Here is an 18,828-nt window from a genome sequence, read left to right on the forward strand (position 1 = left end):
GGTATCATTGTTACTTTGGATAGTTTGGCCAAAACAAGGACCCAAGGCCAAAGAGAATGCAAGGAGAGATGAAATGAGGACGAAGATTCAGAAAGGAAATCCAAATGGGAACGATTGAGGATTCCTCAAAGATGTCAAAAAATGGCAACTATTTAATTAATTTCATGAAACAATTGCTAATTAAAACAATACGCTCTATGCACAAGACCCTTTCATAATCAAGATAATTCACTAACTTAACCAGCACATGCCATTTATCTAACAAGGTAAAGAAATTCATAAGTAAGCTTCTAATTAATGAAAAATTGTCAAATGAAATCAAGCAGAGGCCTATGCATGGGAAACTTTCCCACCAATGCAAATTCAAAATGTTTCACAAGATGTTGCACCTCTTCCTCCGAGATCCACAAAGCCGTCAAACCATAGATAGTAGTTACATTGTGATCCGTAAAAGCATTTGAAGAATCAGAATCAGAAAGAACATCTTTGAAATATTTCAAGGGATTCTTACAATTGAGAAAACCATGATCCAAGCGTTTTGAAATCATCACAATTTGGAAAACAAAACCGAAAAAGAAAATAAAGGAGCAAGAGAAGAGGTAAGAAACTTCCCTCGACACTAGACGCGACCTCGACACCAAGCGCGTAGGAGGTAAGCTGGAGATGTATATCCGAGAGAACATGAATGATGGGAGGCGGCTAGGCGATCCCTAGTAGAGCCCCAAAAGCATCGGGTAGAGTATTCGAACTAATAAGATGTTGAATAAAATTCTCTCAATAGTTGCTCATTATTGTTGTTTTGCTACTGGTGTTCTGGGCGTTTGGGCGTTGTTGTGGTAGGGGTTTTGGTTTTGTTGTGTTGATGTGTTTGGGAGCCTAGCTATTGGTTTTGGATTTCTCTAATTAGGTTGCTGCTCTGATCGTGGTTGGCTGCATCCGTGGTTCACTATTTTTTTGGTGGCTTGGTGTTGTGGTTGGTTGTTTCTGCTCCTTGGTTAGGTGGGGTCAATTGTTGGTTGGTTGCTTCCTCAGCTTTTGATGTTCATTCTGGTTAATTTTTAGTCTTGCTTTTTGTTTTACTTATTTTCTTTTGAGTCTTGTCTTTTCATGCAGGTTCAGGTGAAGGTAGAGCCTTTGATTTTGGTTGGCTTGGTTACTTTTTTTCTACTGCTACCAATCGTGATTGATGGTCCTGTTGTTAATCTTCTACTATTGTAGGCTTTTGCAGTCGTTGATGTTCTCTTGCATGTTTCTTTTTTATGGTGTTCTGGACCTCTTTAGCCTTTTGAATGTTAGTTTTTTTTTTGTTGGAAGATGGTGTTGATAGCCCTTTTATTAATCGCCTTTTTTTTTAGTGTTGGCTCCTAGCAGCTCTAGAGTTTCATAAGTTTCTCTTTTTAACTTGTACTTAGATGAGATCTTAGCCTCTAGTTTTTTTCTTTTTGATGTAGCTCTTCTGAGTATTAACGAGCTAAAGATTTATTTTAAAGACTTAGTATTTTTTTTATATTAACGCGTAAGTCCGCCAATAAATTTTAACCCAAAAAAAAAACCAGTTGAGAAGTTAAACTCTTCTGCTGCATAATGCTTTCTTTCACTAAAACTTCAAAAGAGTCAGAAGGAACAAATTCCTCATGCTCATGAGTGCTTTAGCGGCCACAGGTTGATGGCTAGGGTTAACATCCATCACTGATTAGGTCATGATTAATTCAGAGCAAAAGAAAAGCGATTTAAGGTGGCAATTAATGATCTTCATGAGTTGTTCTATCTTCTCCCTCATGCATATAATTAGAGCTCACGCATGACCACCATTACATACAGTGCAAAACTGTTTCCAACTTTTTAAATTGTGGAGAAAACCCTTCTTGCTGCTCATATGGTGGGGTGACAACGTTTTGTTATCATTTCATACGCTGAGAAACTGTTTCCAACCTTTTAAAAGTGATTGTTCTTTATCTACTGTGCTTAATGATTGCTGCAAAAATTCGATCGACCTCCTATGAAGTTGTTGGCCTGTCAGGCAAGCAAAGATATTGATATTAATAATGGCTGACAGCAATATGATAGCTAGAGCATGTCCACGCAAATGTGAAGGTATACAAGTTTTGATAAAACTATAAAGGAAGATGCCATTTATTATTATTATTATTATTTTTTGGAAACTCATAAAGGCCTAAGCATTAAAATAAACTAAAAATTATAAGGTCCTTGAAGGGACCTTTAGCTCACTAATGCTCCGAAGAAATATAAAATATAAATAAAAGAATAAGGAGCCAAAGCCCAAAAAAGAAAGATTCAATATAACTCTATCAGCAAAATCTTTTTGCAAAAAAGTTCGAGCATGTTAGACATAATCATCGAACTAATTAATAAACCTGCACAAGGTAAAGACTCCAACAAAAGATGGTAATGCAGCAGAGATCATAGTAATAAGACAGTAAATTGAATAAACAAAATCTATTATGATAGACATAACCAAAAAATCCAACAATAAAATTGTAGGATTAATCTCGCTCCTATTGTTGATGAAGAGTTCTGCATCCTGAGTGAAATATATAAACGAACAAACGGGTCAGCAGAATAACATCGAGCTTTAGCAAACCACACAAGCTCAACAGATAAAACATTACCAGAAAAAAACTCCACCTCATTACAACCCAACAACAGAGATGCCATTTATTAATTAGTTTAATTATATGTCAAGTTAAAGATGATAAATTTAAATCTCTTAAAATTAAGGAATTAAATCATTTGATTAGAGAGATACATAAGCAGTGTTGTGAGAGCAGAAATAAGCTTAAAAATTTATATATTTAGTTGCATAATTTTAGTTCAAATTCATTTTCTTATTTCATTATGTTATTATACGAAACTCATCTTGATCTATTAGTTAGAAGTTTTATCTATCAATAAGAGATTTTTTATTCGAAGCTTACATATATGATGCATGTGTTAATTTTCCTTAATCTGCTCGTAAGTCCCGAAAAAAAATTGATGTAATTATAATATTGTATAAGTATAAGTTTATTTTCTATGATGATGCCTTAGTTAAACTTAATGAAATTTAAATTAATTTAAATATTTTGACTTAAAATAATTTAATCAGAAATTTAGATAAAATGAGATTAAAATTATCAGATTTAAAAAATTATCATATTAGACTGCTTAAATAGATTTAAAGACTTAAAAATTGACTTAAACCTAGTCAATTAGTCCTGTAAGTCTTCTAGCTCTAAGTCATATAATAATACCCATTTAATAATTCACGTTTACTTTGATCAAGCCCTACTTGTTTGTGTTCATACTGTAAAAGTTGTACTAATCAAATAGTAGTTTCTAATAATATATAACGTAGCTTGCTAAGCATGTCTGAAAGGTATTCAATCAATAAACTAATCATGTTAATGTGAACATAAATAAGAAAATAATAATAATAATGAGGAAGAACAGCGATCGTGGTTCCTTACTATTCTTGTTTAGTGTATTTGCAGGTCTTTTCTTACCGCTTCTGAGTGTCTTGGTCTTCTCCGTTGGATGGATTTAGTTCTCATGGGATTCTTGCAAGTTCTTCTCTGTATCGTTTCTATGTTGTTTTTTATTTTTTTTGGATTATTATTTTATTTTGTTGATGTTCTTTGCTCTATTTGTGCTTCATTGTGCAATCAAGTTTGGGCTGAATTTTTGGGTCTGGCAATTGCTTATCTTTTTCCTTGTTATTTTCCTATTGTAATTAGATAGGGATTCATTACTCAAGTTTTATTTAGTTTTTTGATGTAGCTCTTGGAGTATTTAGTGAGTTTTGAATCCCTCTTAAGGATCTATAAGCCTTTTTTTGATATTAACACGTAAGTTCTATGTCATTTTTAAATAATAATAAAAAAAGAATGAAGGTTGAAAAAAGAGTAATTATAAGACAATAAATCTCTTATGTAATCCTCAAAAGCTTCCCTTTCCACCGACACGATGCCCTAGCTAGCTCCATCCCATCGTCGCTTTTACTCCGGCTTACCATCGTCCAAGGCTGACTCCCCTATTTTGGTTAGTCCCCAGTTCTCATGATGCCCTAGCCAGCTAGCCCCCTAGCCCATCGTACGTCCTGCCTGCCCAAATCCAAGTCCCGATCTCTTGGATTTTGGCGCTCGAGTCCGTAGGGATGGCGACGCCTCCTCAAAATCCATGGGGTTAATTCGTCGAAACATGCTATACAATTAAGAATCATAGCCTTTTGGGGTTTCTAGTTCTGGTATTTTATTTAACTCGCGTTCTTTCAAAGATGTGGTGGTTAGTATGGTCTTCTTCATATTCTTCTTTTTCCTTCATGAAAATTTCAGTTAAAGGGGTTCATACTATATTTTTTTAAGGATGTTTTGGAAAAGTCGGCTTTTCCTTTTGAATTTAATTTTGCAGGAAAATTTCCAATGTGTCGATCAAATCTAGATGCTATGTGTCAATTTTTTGCTAACCTTAATCTTTCTAGTTTGTTCTCTATTGGCATTCTGGATGCCAAACATGTTATCATTCAACTTGCTAATGACTTAGATTATAGTAGGATGTTTGCAAGAAGAGCTTACTATATTAATAATTATCAAATGAGGGTGCTAAAGTTGACTCCCTTCTTCAATATTATGAGGGAGTCACCGATTGTTCTTCTTTGAATCTCATTTCCTAATCTTAGGTTACATCTATTCAACCCCCGGCCAGGTATTATATACCCTTGGCTCTATTTTTGGTCGCCCACTTAAAACTAACCAAGCCATTGCCTCTCGTTCATGTCCTTCTGTTGCCAAAGTACTTGTTGAATTTGGATATTATCAAAAAATATCCAAAAGAAATATGGGATGGCCCTGAATTATTTGGTTAGGTATATAAAGTTGAATTAGAATGTAATAGATCAAACTCTTAACTATCAAATTATTATCCATTTTGGCCTAAGGACCATACAGTTTTATCATGTTAGTATAATTTTCTATGAAGTTATCATCCCTAGATTTCTCTGAGATGAGTATACTTAATTATAAAGTTTCTTAATGAAATTCTAACTATTACTTACACCAAAGGGCGTCTAAATATTTAAGAGTTTAACTTTTTTTACTTAAAAGTTTCATAATCTCCCCCACTTAAGTAATTGATCGACTTCCTTGTCAGTATCCCTATGTCAGAATCATCTACCATATATATAGGATTCTCGACCTGGCATCTACAAGTTCAAGTGATGACTCTCATCATGTAGCACTTTATCACATACATGGTTCAAGAGGTGGCTCCCATGATGTAGCACTTTGTCTTGTATGACACTTAGTTCCCATCATTCAGTTGGTGTATTATTCTAATATTAGTTATAATAACCCAAACTATTGAAATATAATTTGCTTTAGCCTATGGACCTCACAATTTTGCCATGTCGGTGTAATTTTCAAGGAGATCTCCCAATCCATGATTTCTCTAGAATGAGTATGCTTAAGTACATAATTTCTTAGTAAAATTTCAATCATTACACTAAAAGAAGTCTCAATGTTTAAGAGTTTACCTTCTTTTACTTAATGGGTTTCACATAAAACATGTTTCTTTTTTGTAATCATTACAAAATTAATGGTCATGCTTATGCTGGGTATTTTATTTTACATCCCCACTTGAGAAAAGAGAAAGCCAAAGAGATTTGTAATATCATGCCTATTAACGTGCCTTTTGTTGATAATGATGATGTTGACATTAATAAAGTATGTGTGTATCCGTCTGATATTATTCCTTTTAATAGCTCTAAACCTGTGGAAGATAATTGAGGAACCTTCATCCTCTATTATTTTTGTCCCAAACTCTACTGATGCGAATGCTAATATTGTCCATAAAGCTTAAATTTGAAATCAAATGACTCTTTTTGTAGGTTCTGATCCTTCTTCTATTAGTACTGTTGTCACCAATTTAATTCTCATATTTTTCATTCCTATTTATGTCTCAGCCTAATTTGGAGGGCTTGCATCAGGAGGCCATGCTTTCTGATGAGGATCTTGAATTATCCCTATGTTAGATGTCCCCTTCTGGGTCTATTTGATAAGAGGGAGAGCTTCATTATGTCGATTTAAATGTTATACAAATCGTTAAAGATGATTATTTTCTCGTTTAACGTAAGAGAAAGAGGAAAAATAAAAAGAAATGACAAACTATGTCTGAAGTCAGATTCTCTAGATCCAATTCTGCCCTCGATCCTTTTTCTAATGAGTTGAATTATCATGTGATTTTTTTTTCTTTTTGAGGTTTTGTATTAGTCTGCTGAATTTTTCTTTATTTCTTCTATTTTTTGTTGTTTGTGTGCTTAATTGATGATTTGATGAACTACTGGTGCTTTGTGATTGGTACCTGATTAGGCTGCTTAGTTGGCTTGAGTTTGAGTTTTTTTTTTAAAGATTGGCTCTTTGACTCCCTTTAGTTATTTCTTTTTATTTTGTATCTTAGTAGGGATCATTGGCTCCTTGTGTTCTTTTCACTTTTTTACTGTAGCTCATTGAGCATTACTGAACATTCAATTCCTTTAAGCATTTGTATTATTTTATTGATTTAACATGTAAGCTCTTTGTGAGTAAAAAAAAAGAAAGAAAGAAAGAAAGAAAGAATCAAAGGTGAATATACTTTTTATTTATTACTTTACAGGCTCATGTCTTTTCCCAATGAGAAACAAATCAATAGCTCATCATTAGCCTAATTTTATGCTACCTTTACCTCATAAAGACAAAGTTATAGCTAGGCACATTACTCTAATTCCTCCAACATAAAGCTAAGTATCTTTTGCCAGCTTCCACTTACACCAAACCAAGGCTATCAGTCCACAAAAGGCAAGCAAGTCTCTGGAATCTATTTATAGAGAGATATATTATATATGGAGAAGTTCCCAAAACCATATCACAGATCGCTCTTATAAATCTAGCTCACAGGACCCATATGAGAGAGACAGGAGAGCTTATAAATAAGAACAATGCTTTACATAATCACCTACAGAATCACTATATTTTAAGTATAGTTTATGAGACTTCTTTTTTAACTCGCAGAGGAGCTTACACGTTGATTAAGAAAACAAGATACAAGTCCTTAAAAGATCAAATGCTTGCCAAAGCCAAAAATAGCACATCCAAATTCAAAATAAACCTAATGAGCCAATGATCTTATCTAAATACAATAATAAATAAGAAACATACTAGGAAGGAAAAAAGCCAACCCTCAAAATGCGCCCAGACGGGATCTTTAATGAACTCCAATATAAGGAGAGCAGCTGCACAAAGGAAAGAAGCCAGACCAAAAAGCAGTAAGAAAGCTGTCCCAAATGAAGCCTATATTTGACCCGCTCGAATAAGAAATATTGCATTTATAAAAGAAATAAGATATAGCACAACTTGTGAGAGTGTCTTCCAAAGAAGAAAGGCAAACGGGGCTTAGGTAAAATTAGTCCATAAAACCTTAATAATAGCAATAAATAAGAAATAAGAAGTATTCCTTTGAGAATTACATCAGGTTGATCAAATGGATAGAGGGTCGAAGGTCCAGATCATTATACTACAACGAAAAAAATGACATACATAATTGAGGCTTTAGTGGCGGTTTTACTCAGTAATAAAAAGATTTGTAGCTGTTTTCAAACTGCTGTAAGACCGTCATAGTTGGTATCCGCTGTAAGGCTTTTTCATGAAAATTTTGCGAGCGCTAGGAAAATTTTTTGAAGCGATTATACTAACAGCAGTTTAAACCACCACTATATTTCTGCCACTATATTCCCACTTATCTTGATCTATTAATTAAGATTTATCCATTAACCACCCCTAAGATGGGCGAATTATTACGTCCAGCGACCGGATCGTCCGGACATCAATCCAAACTCGCCATGTCATCTAGATACACTGGGCCCCGGGTGTATCTGGGTGACGTGGCGCTTCTGAAGTGGTGTCCGGACGAATCCGGACACCGGACATAAAAATTTTCCCCTAAGATGGCATTGATCGACCTTAATTAGCTCTCTTTGTCTACTTCAACATGAAGAATATTTGAACTACAGAGGACAAGTCCTTAAAAAGAATCAAATGCTACAGTGCTCAAGAAAATTATTCTTGAAAAGCCAAAAATCAAATAATAGGAATAGTTATTGCCTAGGCCCTAGTCCCACGGAAAAACAGATGTTCGATTTTAAAATGGGACGAATGTTAATAATTGATCACCAGGAGGACAAATGATTGAATAAATATGCAAGCTATAAGGAGGCGTAAAAAAAGGACTTCCCACGCATCTGACGAACCCACATACTTCTATAGTAATTACTCTCCAAACAAGTTTTAGATGAGAAGTTATCTTAGCATATGTGGAATTAGTGATGCCATAGCATCTATCTTATATCTGCAAATTTATACACACACTTATAGGAAAATGTGTGATTTTCGGCAGTTTATCAGAGTTCTAACTATTTTCGTTGAAAAACACAATTTCTGATGGACTTTTGGCGGATTCATTTCTGTCGGTAAAACGTGAGTTCAAAAATAGTTTTTCAAACGGGTCGGGTCCAACCCGGATTTTCCGGGTCGGGGCCGGGTCAGATTTTTGTAGGCTTATTTAATCTTTCAACAAGAAGGAAGTCCATGTAATGAGGAGAATGATTATCAAATGTTGATAGTTGATGGATCTTGCATATAAGTCATTAGCAAGTTTCTTGCATATAAGTCATTAGCAAGTTTTTTTGAGATGGTTAATGAAGAATCTCAGAAGTTAGGTGATTGTGACCAATCAACTAGGTCATTTACTAATAGGATAGGATGATGTTTGATTAGTAAGATTGATATAAGATGTTGATAACCGAAAAATATCCAATGTTAGTCATTGGTAAGCATAGGAGGATGATTAATAAGAAAATTCAAAAGTTAGACGGTGGTGATGGACTGGATTTATCATTATCTTAATAAATGGGGAGGTTGATTGACTAAAAAAAGTGCACTAGATATTAAATGATGATGAACATCAAAATCATTCGTATAAATTAAACATAGTATATTAGGATTCTTTGATGATAGTTATTGACATTAGATGTTCACAAGAGACAAAAAATAAGGGATGCTAGCGATTAATGTCAGTCAATGATAGATGATGAATGATGGACGATGACAAGCATCAGTGACGATGAATGGTGGGTACGTGATGATGGTCATCGACTCATCGGTATTGGGCAAAATCAATCGATGATATTAAGTAATGATAACTGTCGCCATGATAAAAAATCGTTGGAAGTTAGGTGTTTGGAGAGGATAACCACTATTGTCTTCTAGGATTGAAAGAAGATGGGGTGGTCAAGATTTGTGAAAACATTTGGACATGCAAAATTTCAAAGATGTCCAAGTTTAAAACATTAACCAAATCTTTGAAATTCTTTAATTAACTTTGAAAATTCACTCCATAAAATAGTATCCATGCATGCAGAATAACAACTAACATATTAATAGATTTTTTTTTTCTAGTGGAGATAATGATCATTTGCAAAAACAAAGATATACTCTATCGAATATTTTGAATGGATCCCTCTTGGTTATTTTTTAATAAATCTTAATGTCATCATAAATTTAGATTTAAGAGATTTTGGTCTTCCATTTTTTTCTTATAGGAATGTTTTTTTTAACCTTAAACTTGATTTTTGTAGGAATTTCTAGAGCTTCAAGCGCTATATTATCAAGATTTCTATTTTTTGGTGATGGCTCCTTGCCTCTCTAGATTCTTCTATATTATGTTAATTCTTTTTTATGTCTTTTTTATTGTACTTAGGAGGGATCTTTGGCTCGTAGAATTTATTTTCTTTTTTGTTGTATCTCTTTCTAGCTGTAATGAGCATTAGATCCTTGTTGAGGACTTAATTTTTCCTTATTTTAACGCATATGCTCGTGAGTGAATTTCTCCAACCAAAAAAATGAAAACCCAAGCATAAAATTTGAAGGATCTCTTACACTCAAATGTCCTCAAGAAATTTCTATCGAAGCTTGTGTGATTGTTTTGAAACTATTAGGGCTAGGGGTGAAAATTTTGGATTAGGGTCAACCCGAACCCGACCCCGAACCCGAAACGTGTCGGGTTCGGGTTCAGCATTTCGACCCGTTTCAAAAATCGGGTCGTGTTCGGGTTAACCCTTTGACCCGAAATTGACCCGAAAGTGACCCGATTTTGACCCGACAACCCGAGATTGACCCGATTTTGATTCGTTTTTTACCCGAAAAGAAGAGATTGACCCGTTTTTTACCCGAAAATTAGCCATTTTTTGTTGGAAACGGGTCATTAGGGTCGTGTCGGGTTGACCCAAACCCGAAGCGGGTCGGGTTCGGGTCAGGAAAACTAACCCGTTTTTTAAACGGGTCGGGTTCGGGTTGACCCGATTAATAGTGCCGGGTCAGTTTCGGGTTCGACCCGAGACCCGAAATTGACAACCCTTTAGGGCTATAACACCTTTGACCCAAAATTCTCCCTAAAAAATAATTCAATTATCTTGAGTGATTTTATTAAGAAAATGTGAAGTTGCTAGTGGTCTTTAATTTCTATTAAGTTTTTAACTGCAAAGAAATCCATTGATGGGTCAAACGAGGAAAAGCTTTGACATTTTTGTTTTTCTTCATAAAAAGTGCTTCTTGATCAGCGTATCCACCTTTTTTGTTTTTGTGGCTTTGACATCAGTAAAAATTTATATATATGAAAAAAAAATTTATCAAAGGCCTCCTTGACTTTAATTTGAAGAGTCAGTGTAGAAGATGACTCATTCATTCTTGAGAAAGAAAAAAAAAATTCAACTAATTCCATAAATTTATGAATTAATGAAGGAGGTCTCCAGTCAATATAAATATATGAATGTTCAGTATTTTTTTTTTTTTTGTAGAGTCTTACTGTTTCTTTTATGATCTAATGAAAATGTTGTAGCTTTTACAAAATTATGTACATCTTAAGCCTTTATTAATAAAGACTCTCATTTTATTTTATTTTTTTGAATACACACCTTTCTTCAATATTCATTTCTTTATATATTATTGTTAAGTTTTGCTTGATTTCTCCACAAGTTTCTCTAAATGGACATGAAAGGTAAAATTATAACCCATCTTACTAGGAGAACTTCATTAATTATTGATCAAATTATGATGTTCAGATCATGATAACCCATGATAGATGATTGGGATTTCAAATGGTAGCGAAAGCTCTAAAGTTCTCTAAATTTGTAAATTTTATCTATAAAACATCTCTCCAAATGTATAGAAAGATGGTCTATATATAATTATATTAAAATTTTGGAGGTGCCACTATGATCATTTCTATTAAAATTTTAGACAATTTATTGAATGGTTCGAATGGATCTCTGATAAATTTTTGAAAATGATCAAAATATTTTAATGAACTCATAATTAAATTATCTTAACATGTTATTTATTACATCGATACATTTATTGTATCCATCAACATATAAAATTCCGAAGAAGGGGCTCTGCCTGTTCTCGGGATTTTCCTATGTCCCCTGGTTCTTTTTCTCTCGGGTGTTTTCCCAGGTCTTCTGGGTGTGGATGTTGAAGCTTATTATGGGGTGTTTTCTTTGTCCGTCTGTGCTCATGCGGTAATGTTGGACTGCGGGGTTTTCTTTTGGTTTGCTGGAGGATTTTGGTTTGCTGGGGTATTGGTCCTTCTGCAGGTTGGATGGATTATTTGGTTTTATTGTGATTGTTGGACATGATAATCAGGTTGGGAGCTGTGGTGTGTGTCCTGTTTTGCAGCAGTTTGGTTCTGCTTTTCGGGCTAGTCTGGAGTTGTGCTAGTCTCCCCTCATTCGGCTATATCCTTTTTGTGGTGTTTCTATTTTTTTGTTTAGGAACCTTATATGCTATATTTTCTTCTCTTTTTCTCTTGTCTATCTTTTGTTTTTGCAGGCTCCTTTTTGGGCGTTTGATTGGAAGATTTCTTTGGGGACCTATTGCTAAAATTTGACTTAAATATTTAGATATTTTATAATCTAAAAATCACATCAAAATTCCTACTTGATCACATAATCTTGATGCCATAAAAGACACAATAATATACAAATTTAACTCGTTTTACTTATGAAACTAAAAGATTATTAAACTAAAAAATGTAATAGCTAGATTTTTTTTACTGGGAAACACTCGTATAGTAGTTTTTATTAAAAAGAAGCCATGCATGAACATGACAAGAACAAGCACTACATGAATCACAAAATCCAACTCTATGTGCAAGACTTACAGTTTTAGTGATTCACATAGATGATAAGACCGAGGGGCTACAGTGAAATAAGAGAATAAAAAAAAGAAATAAGGGAGAGGAATTTCTAGATATGCGCAGGTAACAAAGGTAAAGACAGAAAATGCAACATCAATGTTGGCCTGTAAGCTGTGCGTTCTGGGTATTGAATCGGTACAAGATAACATGCTTGCTTTCTTCTCTCGTCTTAATACACACTTCTCTCTCTCTCTCCTCTCTCCTCTCTTTCTCTCTCTTCTCACAAAGTCACATCCATTTGTTTCCTTGCTCTTCTTCCTGACCTCCATTGCTCGGCATATTAGCTTCTAGCTTTACTCAGAAACAAAAAAATCAAAGTCATCTTTCTAGTAGTTTTTCCTTTTTTTTCCTCCTCTTTCGCATATGTAGTTTTTCATATTTTCTGATATGCAGGAGGAGAATTTGTACAAGTTTTTTCTCTGGTAGAAAACCACATAGTATTATCGATCAAAGCCTTTGCTCCACAAACTTTTTTTTTTCTTTTTCTTTCTTGTTAGATTCATCTATAGTTTTGAACATCTAATCAGCTTCTTCCATTTTACATTTCATCTACCAAAAGAAAAAAAAATCAGAATACTTTTATACTTCTTCTTTTGTAATACAGATGAAATCCAGGCAATTTTGCGTTTGCTCTACTTAACTTTGAAGTCCTGATCTTCCTAATATAAGTAGACTTATTAGTCATAAATAATCATATAATTCTCTCTCAATCTCAAGATCTACTTCTCTCTCTATCTCTTTCTCTTTCAAACTTGAATCAGAAACAGACGCAAAGATGAACGGATTCACAGTCCCACTGCATCAGCAACTGATGGAAGAAAACATGTCGAATCTTACATCTGCGTCCGGCGATGCCAGCTTCTCTTCAAACCCTAGCCCGATTAATCCACAGGCAGCAAAGAAGAAGCGAAATCTCCCGGGAAATCCAGGTCTCATCTCATCAAGAATTTTTTAACTGAGAGTAGTAGTACTAAATTTTCTACACATATGATCAGTATTTTATTCGGTATTATTTTTGTATCTGTTTCAAATAAAATATTAATGCTGAATGATACATAATAGAAAAAAAATACTAACTTAGCAAGAAGGAAGAAAAAAAAAAGACCTGTAAGCTGCACTGGCCTGAAAATCTCCCCCATCTAGTGGGAGATTGCTTCAAGTGTAGCCCACACATGTCTTTCATTTGTTAACTTAGTGTTTTTAATCTGAAATATAATTAAAATATTTATGTTTAATATCAAATTTTTATCAATAAATTCACTTCTAATTATATATATTACAGAAATCTTATCCTCCAAAATTTTGTATAAATATTTTTATCTTCTCTCATCTGAAATCCTAATTTTTATACTGAATAAAAAATTTTATGCTAAATTTAAGGAAGTATATAAATAAAAGTTAATTATATATATCACATAAATATATATAATTTTTCTTCTCTATGCCCTTCCTGATTTCACAAATCAGCTAGAAAATTTTCTTCAGGATCTTACTTAGTATGATCAGTTTACAAAGCTTCTTCTCTTATGTACTGAAGCAAATTATATGTTTATACATATATCTTGATCTTGAAAAATACTTTATATATAAGATCCTGAAGCCGAGGTGATAGCTCTATCACCCAAGACTCTCATGGCAACAAACCGCTTCGTGTGCGAGATCTGTAACAAAGGATTTCAGAGAGATCAGAACCTGCAGCTTCACAGGCGAGGCCATAACCTGCCATGGAAACTGAAGCAGAGGAGCAACAAGGAGGTGAGGAAGAAGGTCTATATCTGCCCTGAGGTCTCGTGCGTCCACCATGATCCGACGCGAGCGCTCGGAGACCTGACTGGTATTAAGAAGCATTTCAGCAGGAAGCATGGCGAGAAGAAGTGGAAGTGTGAGAAATGTTCTAAGAAGTATGCGGTTCAGTCTGACTGGAAGGCTCATTCCAAGATCTGTGGAACGAGAGAGTATAGATGCGATTGTGGTACACTCTTCTCAAGGTAATTCATCCACTGAACAAGAATTAATTATCTTCTTCGCTCTTAATTTCTTTCTTCTGAAGTTTGATCTTATAGTTAAAAAGAAAAAATTAGTAATTAAAAAGAAGGATTTTTATTATAATTTTAACAATTTGAATCAGGAATATAAGACAGAAAGAATATTTAAACATGTCATATATACAACTTTTCTGAATCTAAAAGTTTTTTGGTTCATCATATACACATATATCTAGGCTGGTTTATATATACATGCATATTTGTATATCTACTTTACTTTGAGAAATGAATAATTACGAATTTGGTATAATTTTTTACTGTTTTTTAAATAATTTTTTGATTAAAAAATATTAAATTTAAAATTTTTTTACTGAAAATATACAATTAACTTTTGTTTAAAAAATAATTTTGAATATTATCTTGTAATACAAATTAATTAATATTATCTAGCACTTATTATACAAATATCTTTTACTTTTTATAAATCAAATATAATAAAGTTTTGATTAGTTTTGCACACTCATAATAATTTTTTGTCTAATTAATTAACCTATGATACAGTAATTCTTCCCCAAAAGCTGCATCTTTCCAACCCATCTTAGAAGGATATTCATTTAGGCTTTATTAACAATCAATATTTATGATTACTCTAATTATTTAGAAGATAGTTTCAACATTTTACAACCTGGTATTTCAATTTTTTTAGACAATAAATAATTACTCAGTTGAAAAAGAAATTCTTATAAATTATTTGAAATATCTCTAGTTATTAAGATTTGCCCTCTAAATAATTTTTCAGAGCTGTAATAAATCTTAATCAAATTATTTTCATAGCATCACACTGCTAGCTTTTCACCTGGTCTGACTTCCTCAGTTCTTCCAGCAAGCTAAAATTTAATATTATATATAATTTTATATATTTTTTTTTAATTTAAAAGAGTGAGAGTGATCATCAACCTTCCCTGATTTCACCACCAACTGGAAAGGAACAGAAATTCCATCAAAACATTCTCACTTTCACACAGATTATGACATTCTTACTGCAAAAAAAAGTATCCGAGAAAAGTTTCATGCACGAATAACTATGCATCAATTTTTCATTTAATATTTTATTATTTTTTTAATATTGCAGCATATTTCATGCATGTAAGTAATTAATTTAATATTCATGTATTTATATTTTTTTTCTGCTTCCAAACCAAATTAATTTAAGATATCGATGATGAATCAGAATGCTTTTGTCTGAGATATAACATAAAGACACAGCTGAAAGAATCATGACTGGACTAGCCTGCTGTAAGGAACAATATTTTTACATATAAAATTACATAATGTGCCCCCCGACATATTAAATGGAATACTACTTTGTTTTATTTTAAATGGAATATTACTCTCCAAACCATATTTTTTACCCCCAACAAATCTTAAATTTATATGACATACTTTTTAATAGTTACATTACAATCAACACAAAAATAAAAATAAAAATAATACAGGTAATATCACATCATATTAACATAAAAGCCCATGATTATGATTTCGTTTGTGGCGGCTTTTTTATTACTTCTTAAATCAACAACAACAATAACAACATCAAGCCTTTATCCCACTATGTGGGGTTGACTACATGAATCCTTTTTCTTCATTGTGTTCTATTAAAGATCAAATTCTCGTTTAAATCTAATAAAGAAAGGTCATTCATAATATTTTCTAACCAGATCTTTTTAAGTCTGCCTCTGCCTTTCTTAACATAAGTTAAATCTAATACCTCTACTCTCCTAACCGGGTCATTGCAAGGCCGCCGTTTTATGTGACCAAACAATTACTTCTTAAATCAACATTTTAGTAAAAAAATATTTTTTTTTATTAGAAAGCTGTTTTAAAAAGCACTAAAAAATCATCCAAAATGAAACCTATAAAGAAAATGATATGCTTAAAAAAAACATACTAATTTAAACATAGCTATTTTCAGGAGCAACACCTATGGCTTCAATTCTTCAATTACAAAAAGAAAAACTAATCAGACAGTTAAATTTATTTGCAGGAGGGATAGCTTTATCACACACAGAGCCTTTTGCGACGCATTAGCAGAAGAAAGCGCAAGAAATATGTCAGCAATGAATCCATTGACCAATCCTCTTCTCTTCCACCCACCTCCTCCCCCTTCCTTTGATCCCTCCTCTATCCCACTTCAAACTCATTTCCCTCATCTCATTAGAACAATAGCCAACGAAACCTACCAAACCAACACTTGCAACAATAATAGCATGAACAATAATCACACACTTCAAGACCTCACTCTCAAAACAGAACAGCAGCAGCATCAAGACTTCAGCTTAAGGCCAGATATTCCATCTTGGCTTTCCACCACTACCACTTCATCACTCTACTCTCCAGTTCTTGAACAAGACCATTTCATTCATGAGAGCCACCAGTCTCTTCCTCCTCCACAGTCGCATATCTCGGCAACCGCTCTGCTCCAGAAAGCAGCTCAGATGGGCTCGACAATGAGCCGGCCTTCGCCAATTCACTCGCAGATGGCTGGACACAGCAATGGCGGCCTTGTTCTACCTTCTTCTCCCGTAGAAAAAGGTTTTATCAACGGGTCAACGGCTTCAAACCATTTCCTTCAGATGATGAATTCATTCACACAGGGTAATGGATTTAGAGAGAATGATGGAAGACTTGAGGAAGGTGGAAATGGTGGAGTTGGCGGAGGGAGGAAGTTGCATGAGTTCTTCATCATATGAGTAGAATGGTAATAAGAAGCCATGGAATACTGGTAATTAACTAGAATCTGTTATCAGGAAACTGGTATTAATGCTTATATAGTTTCTATGTCTTTTCTGTAAGAGACATATTATTATATGAACTTTTGTTTGCTAAAGTAGACACTCTTTTGTACTAAGTGTACACAATAATGGAGCAATTTTACTATTTTCAACTTGCATGAGTTGAAATATTGATATGTGAGAGGGTGGAGTGATGAATAGATTCTCTTTAGGAGCTGTTTCTTTCATAGATAGCAATACCATTTTGATAATAGTTCAATTTAGAAACAATCTGATGCTATATAGAAATATCAAATACTACAGAAAAATCTTCTGTTACTGACAGAATTTTCCGTCGTTCAATTTTCTAGGAGTTTACCGACGGAATACAATTAAATAACATTTCCGGTAGCAATTGCCGGCGAATTTCTTTCCTTCTGTAATGACTGTTTTTTCTGTAATGAAAAGTTATTAATGCAAGAAATGTTGACTTACAAATATTGATAAATTTGATTGATATATAGATATTATTAATTAAAATAGAGGAAAAATAATATAATAATATATCAAATATCAATGAGCTGAATAGCCTTTTATTGTGACATGAAAGTCCTGATAAATTTGAATCATGAAAAATAAACATTCTATATTGTAAGAATCTATCTACTTCTATTAGCTGGTCTTGTCTCATTATATATCATGGCCTTGGGTTTGTATAGTTCAGCTAATATTGATTTGGTAGATAAGCAATAACTTTCTTTGTAAGGCAGCAGATTCGAAGCTTTAAATATATAAATAAAACATTATGTGCATCTAACTATTTAATCGACAATTTGATTGGTTGCTTTTTTTTATGTCAATTATCTTTTTGTAATGCCCAATAATTAGGTTTTGATGCCCCTTATTTTTTCATGCTAAGTTTTTCACAAATAATTTGTGTACTGATTAACACTTCTATTTATTATTATTATTATTATTATTATTATTATTGGGTGTTAGAAAATATTAAGTTTATAAAAATGTCAAAATGTGGCACTAATCATACTTTATCTTCCACTCAAAAGGGGTGTGATCTTTCTATGCTTCTAAGAGATCAATTGTTAAAGAATTACTTGGAGAAGCTATAAGGTATGTGATATGATATGTTGACTAGATGTCATGACTATGAAGGGAAGAGGAGAACAACTTATAAGAAAACAATATCATGTAAATTTGATTCAATCGAGATTTGGGCATTGAACCATTTATTAGTCAAAATAGTAAGTGATTTGATATCACACAGCCTAAATATATTTATTATAAAAATCATTATCCATTACCTATAATCAATAAATGACATTTCCTTTTTCATTTTCCTCATTCTTTAAGGTAGAGAAGGTAAAAGGAAAAATATGAAGAAAAAGAGAGGAGAGAGGAGAGAGAAACTAGGGTTTGGATGTCACTAAGCCATTTTTACTAGTCGGTCCACATATTGTATTTGTATTTTTGTATGATATATAGAGAATTTATTTTAAGGTATAGTTTTTTGCTTTATATTATATTCGTTAGTGGCTTTGTGTTGTATAAATTAAAAGTTTATTTTTTCTCATCACTTCTCCAACTAGAACTTGCGATCAATTTCTAGTTCTTGCCACAATCGAGCACGATATGACCTGTATGGTATCTAGTCAATTTAAAGTTCTTGCCACAATCGGGATCTGTCTATCTATGCTTAGGGTTGTGCTCTTTCTATGCTTCTAAGAGATCAAATGTCAAAGAATTACTTGGAGAGGCTATAAGGTAAGTGATATGTA

At 33.2% G+C, this 18,828-nt stretch overlaps 1 protein-coding gene across 1 annotated transcript; it reads left to right on the forward strand.

Moving 5' to 3' along the window:
- Positions 1–12,417: 12,417 nt before the first annotated feature.
- Positions 12,418–17,214, forward strand: LOC110113838 (protein indeterminate-domain 7). The gene is made up of 3 exons (XM_020846541.2): positions 12,418–13,208; positions 13,871–14,267; positions 16,309–17,214. The coding sequence occupies exons 1-3, from the start codon at positions 13,055–13,057 to the stop codon at positions 17,012–17,014; spliced, it is 1,257 nt and encodes a 418-aa protein (XP_020702200.1). The 5' UTR covers positions 12,418–13,054; the 3' UTR covers positions 17,015–17,214.
- The last annotated feature ends 1,614 nt before the right edge of the window (positions 17,215–18,828 follow it).

The sequence above is a fragment of the Dendrobium catenatum genome, unplaced genomic scaffold (genome assembly GCF_001605985.2).
Source record: "Dendrobium catenatum unplaced genomic scaffold, ASM160598v2 fragScaff_scaffold_370, whole genome shotgun sequence".
Lineage (NCBI taxonomy): Eukaryota > Viridiplantae > Streptophyta > Magnoliopsida > Asparagales > Orchidaceae > Dendrobium > Dendrobium catenatum.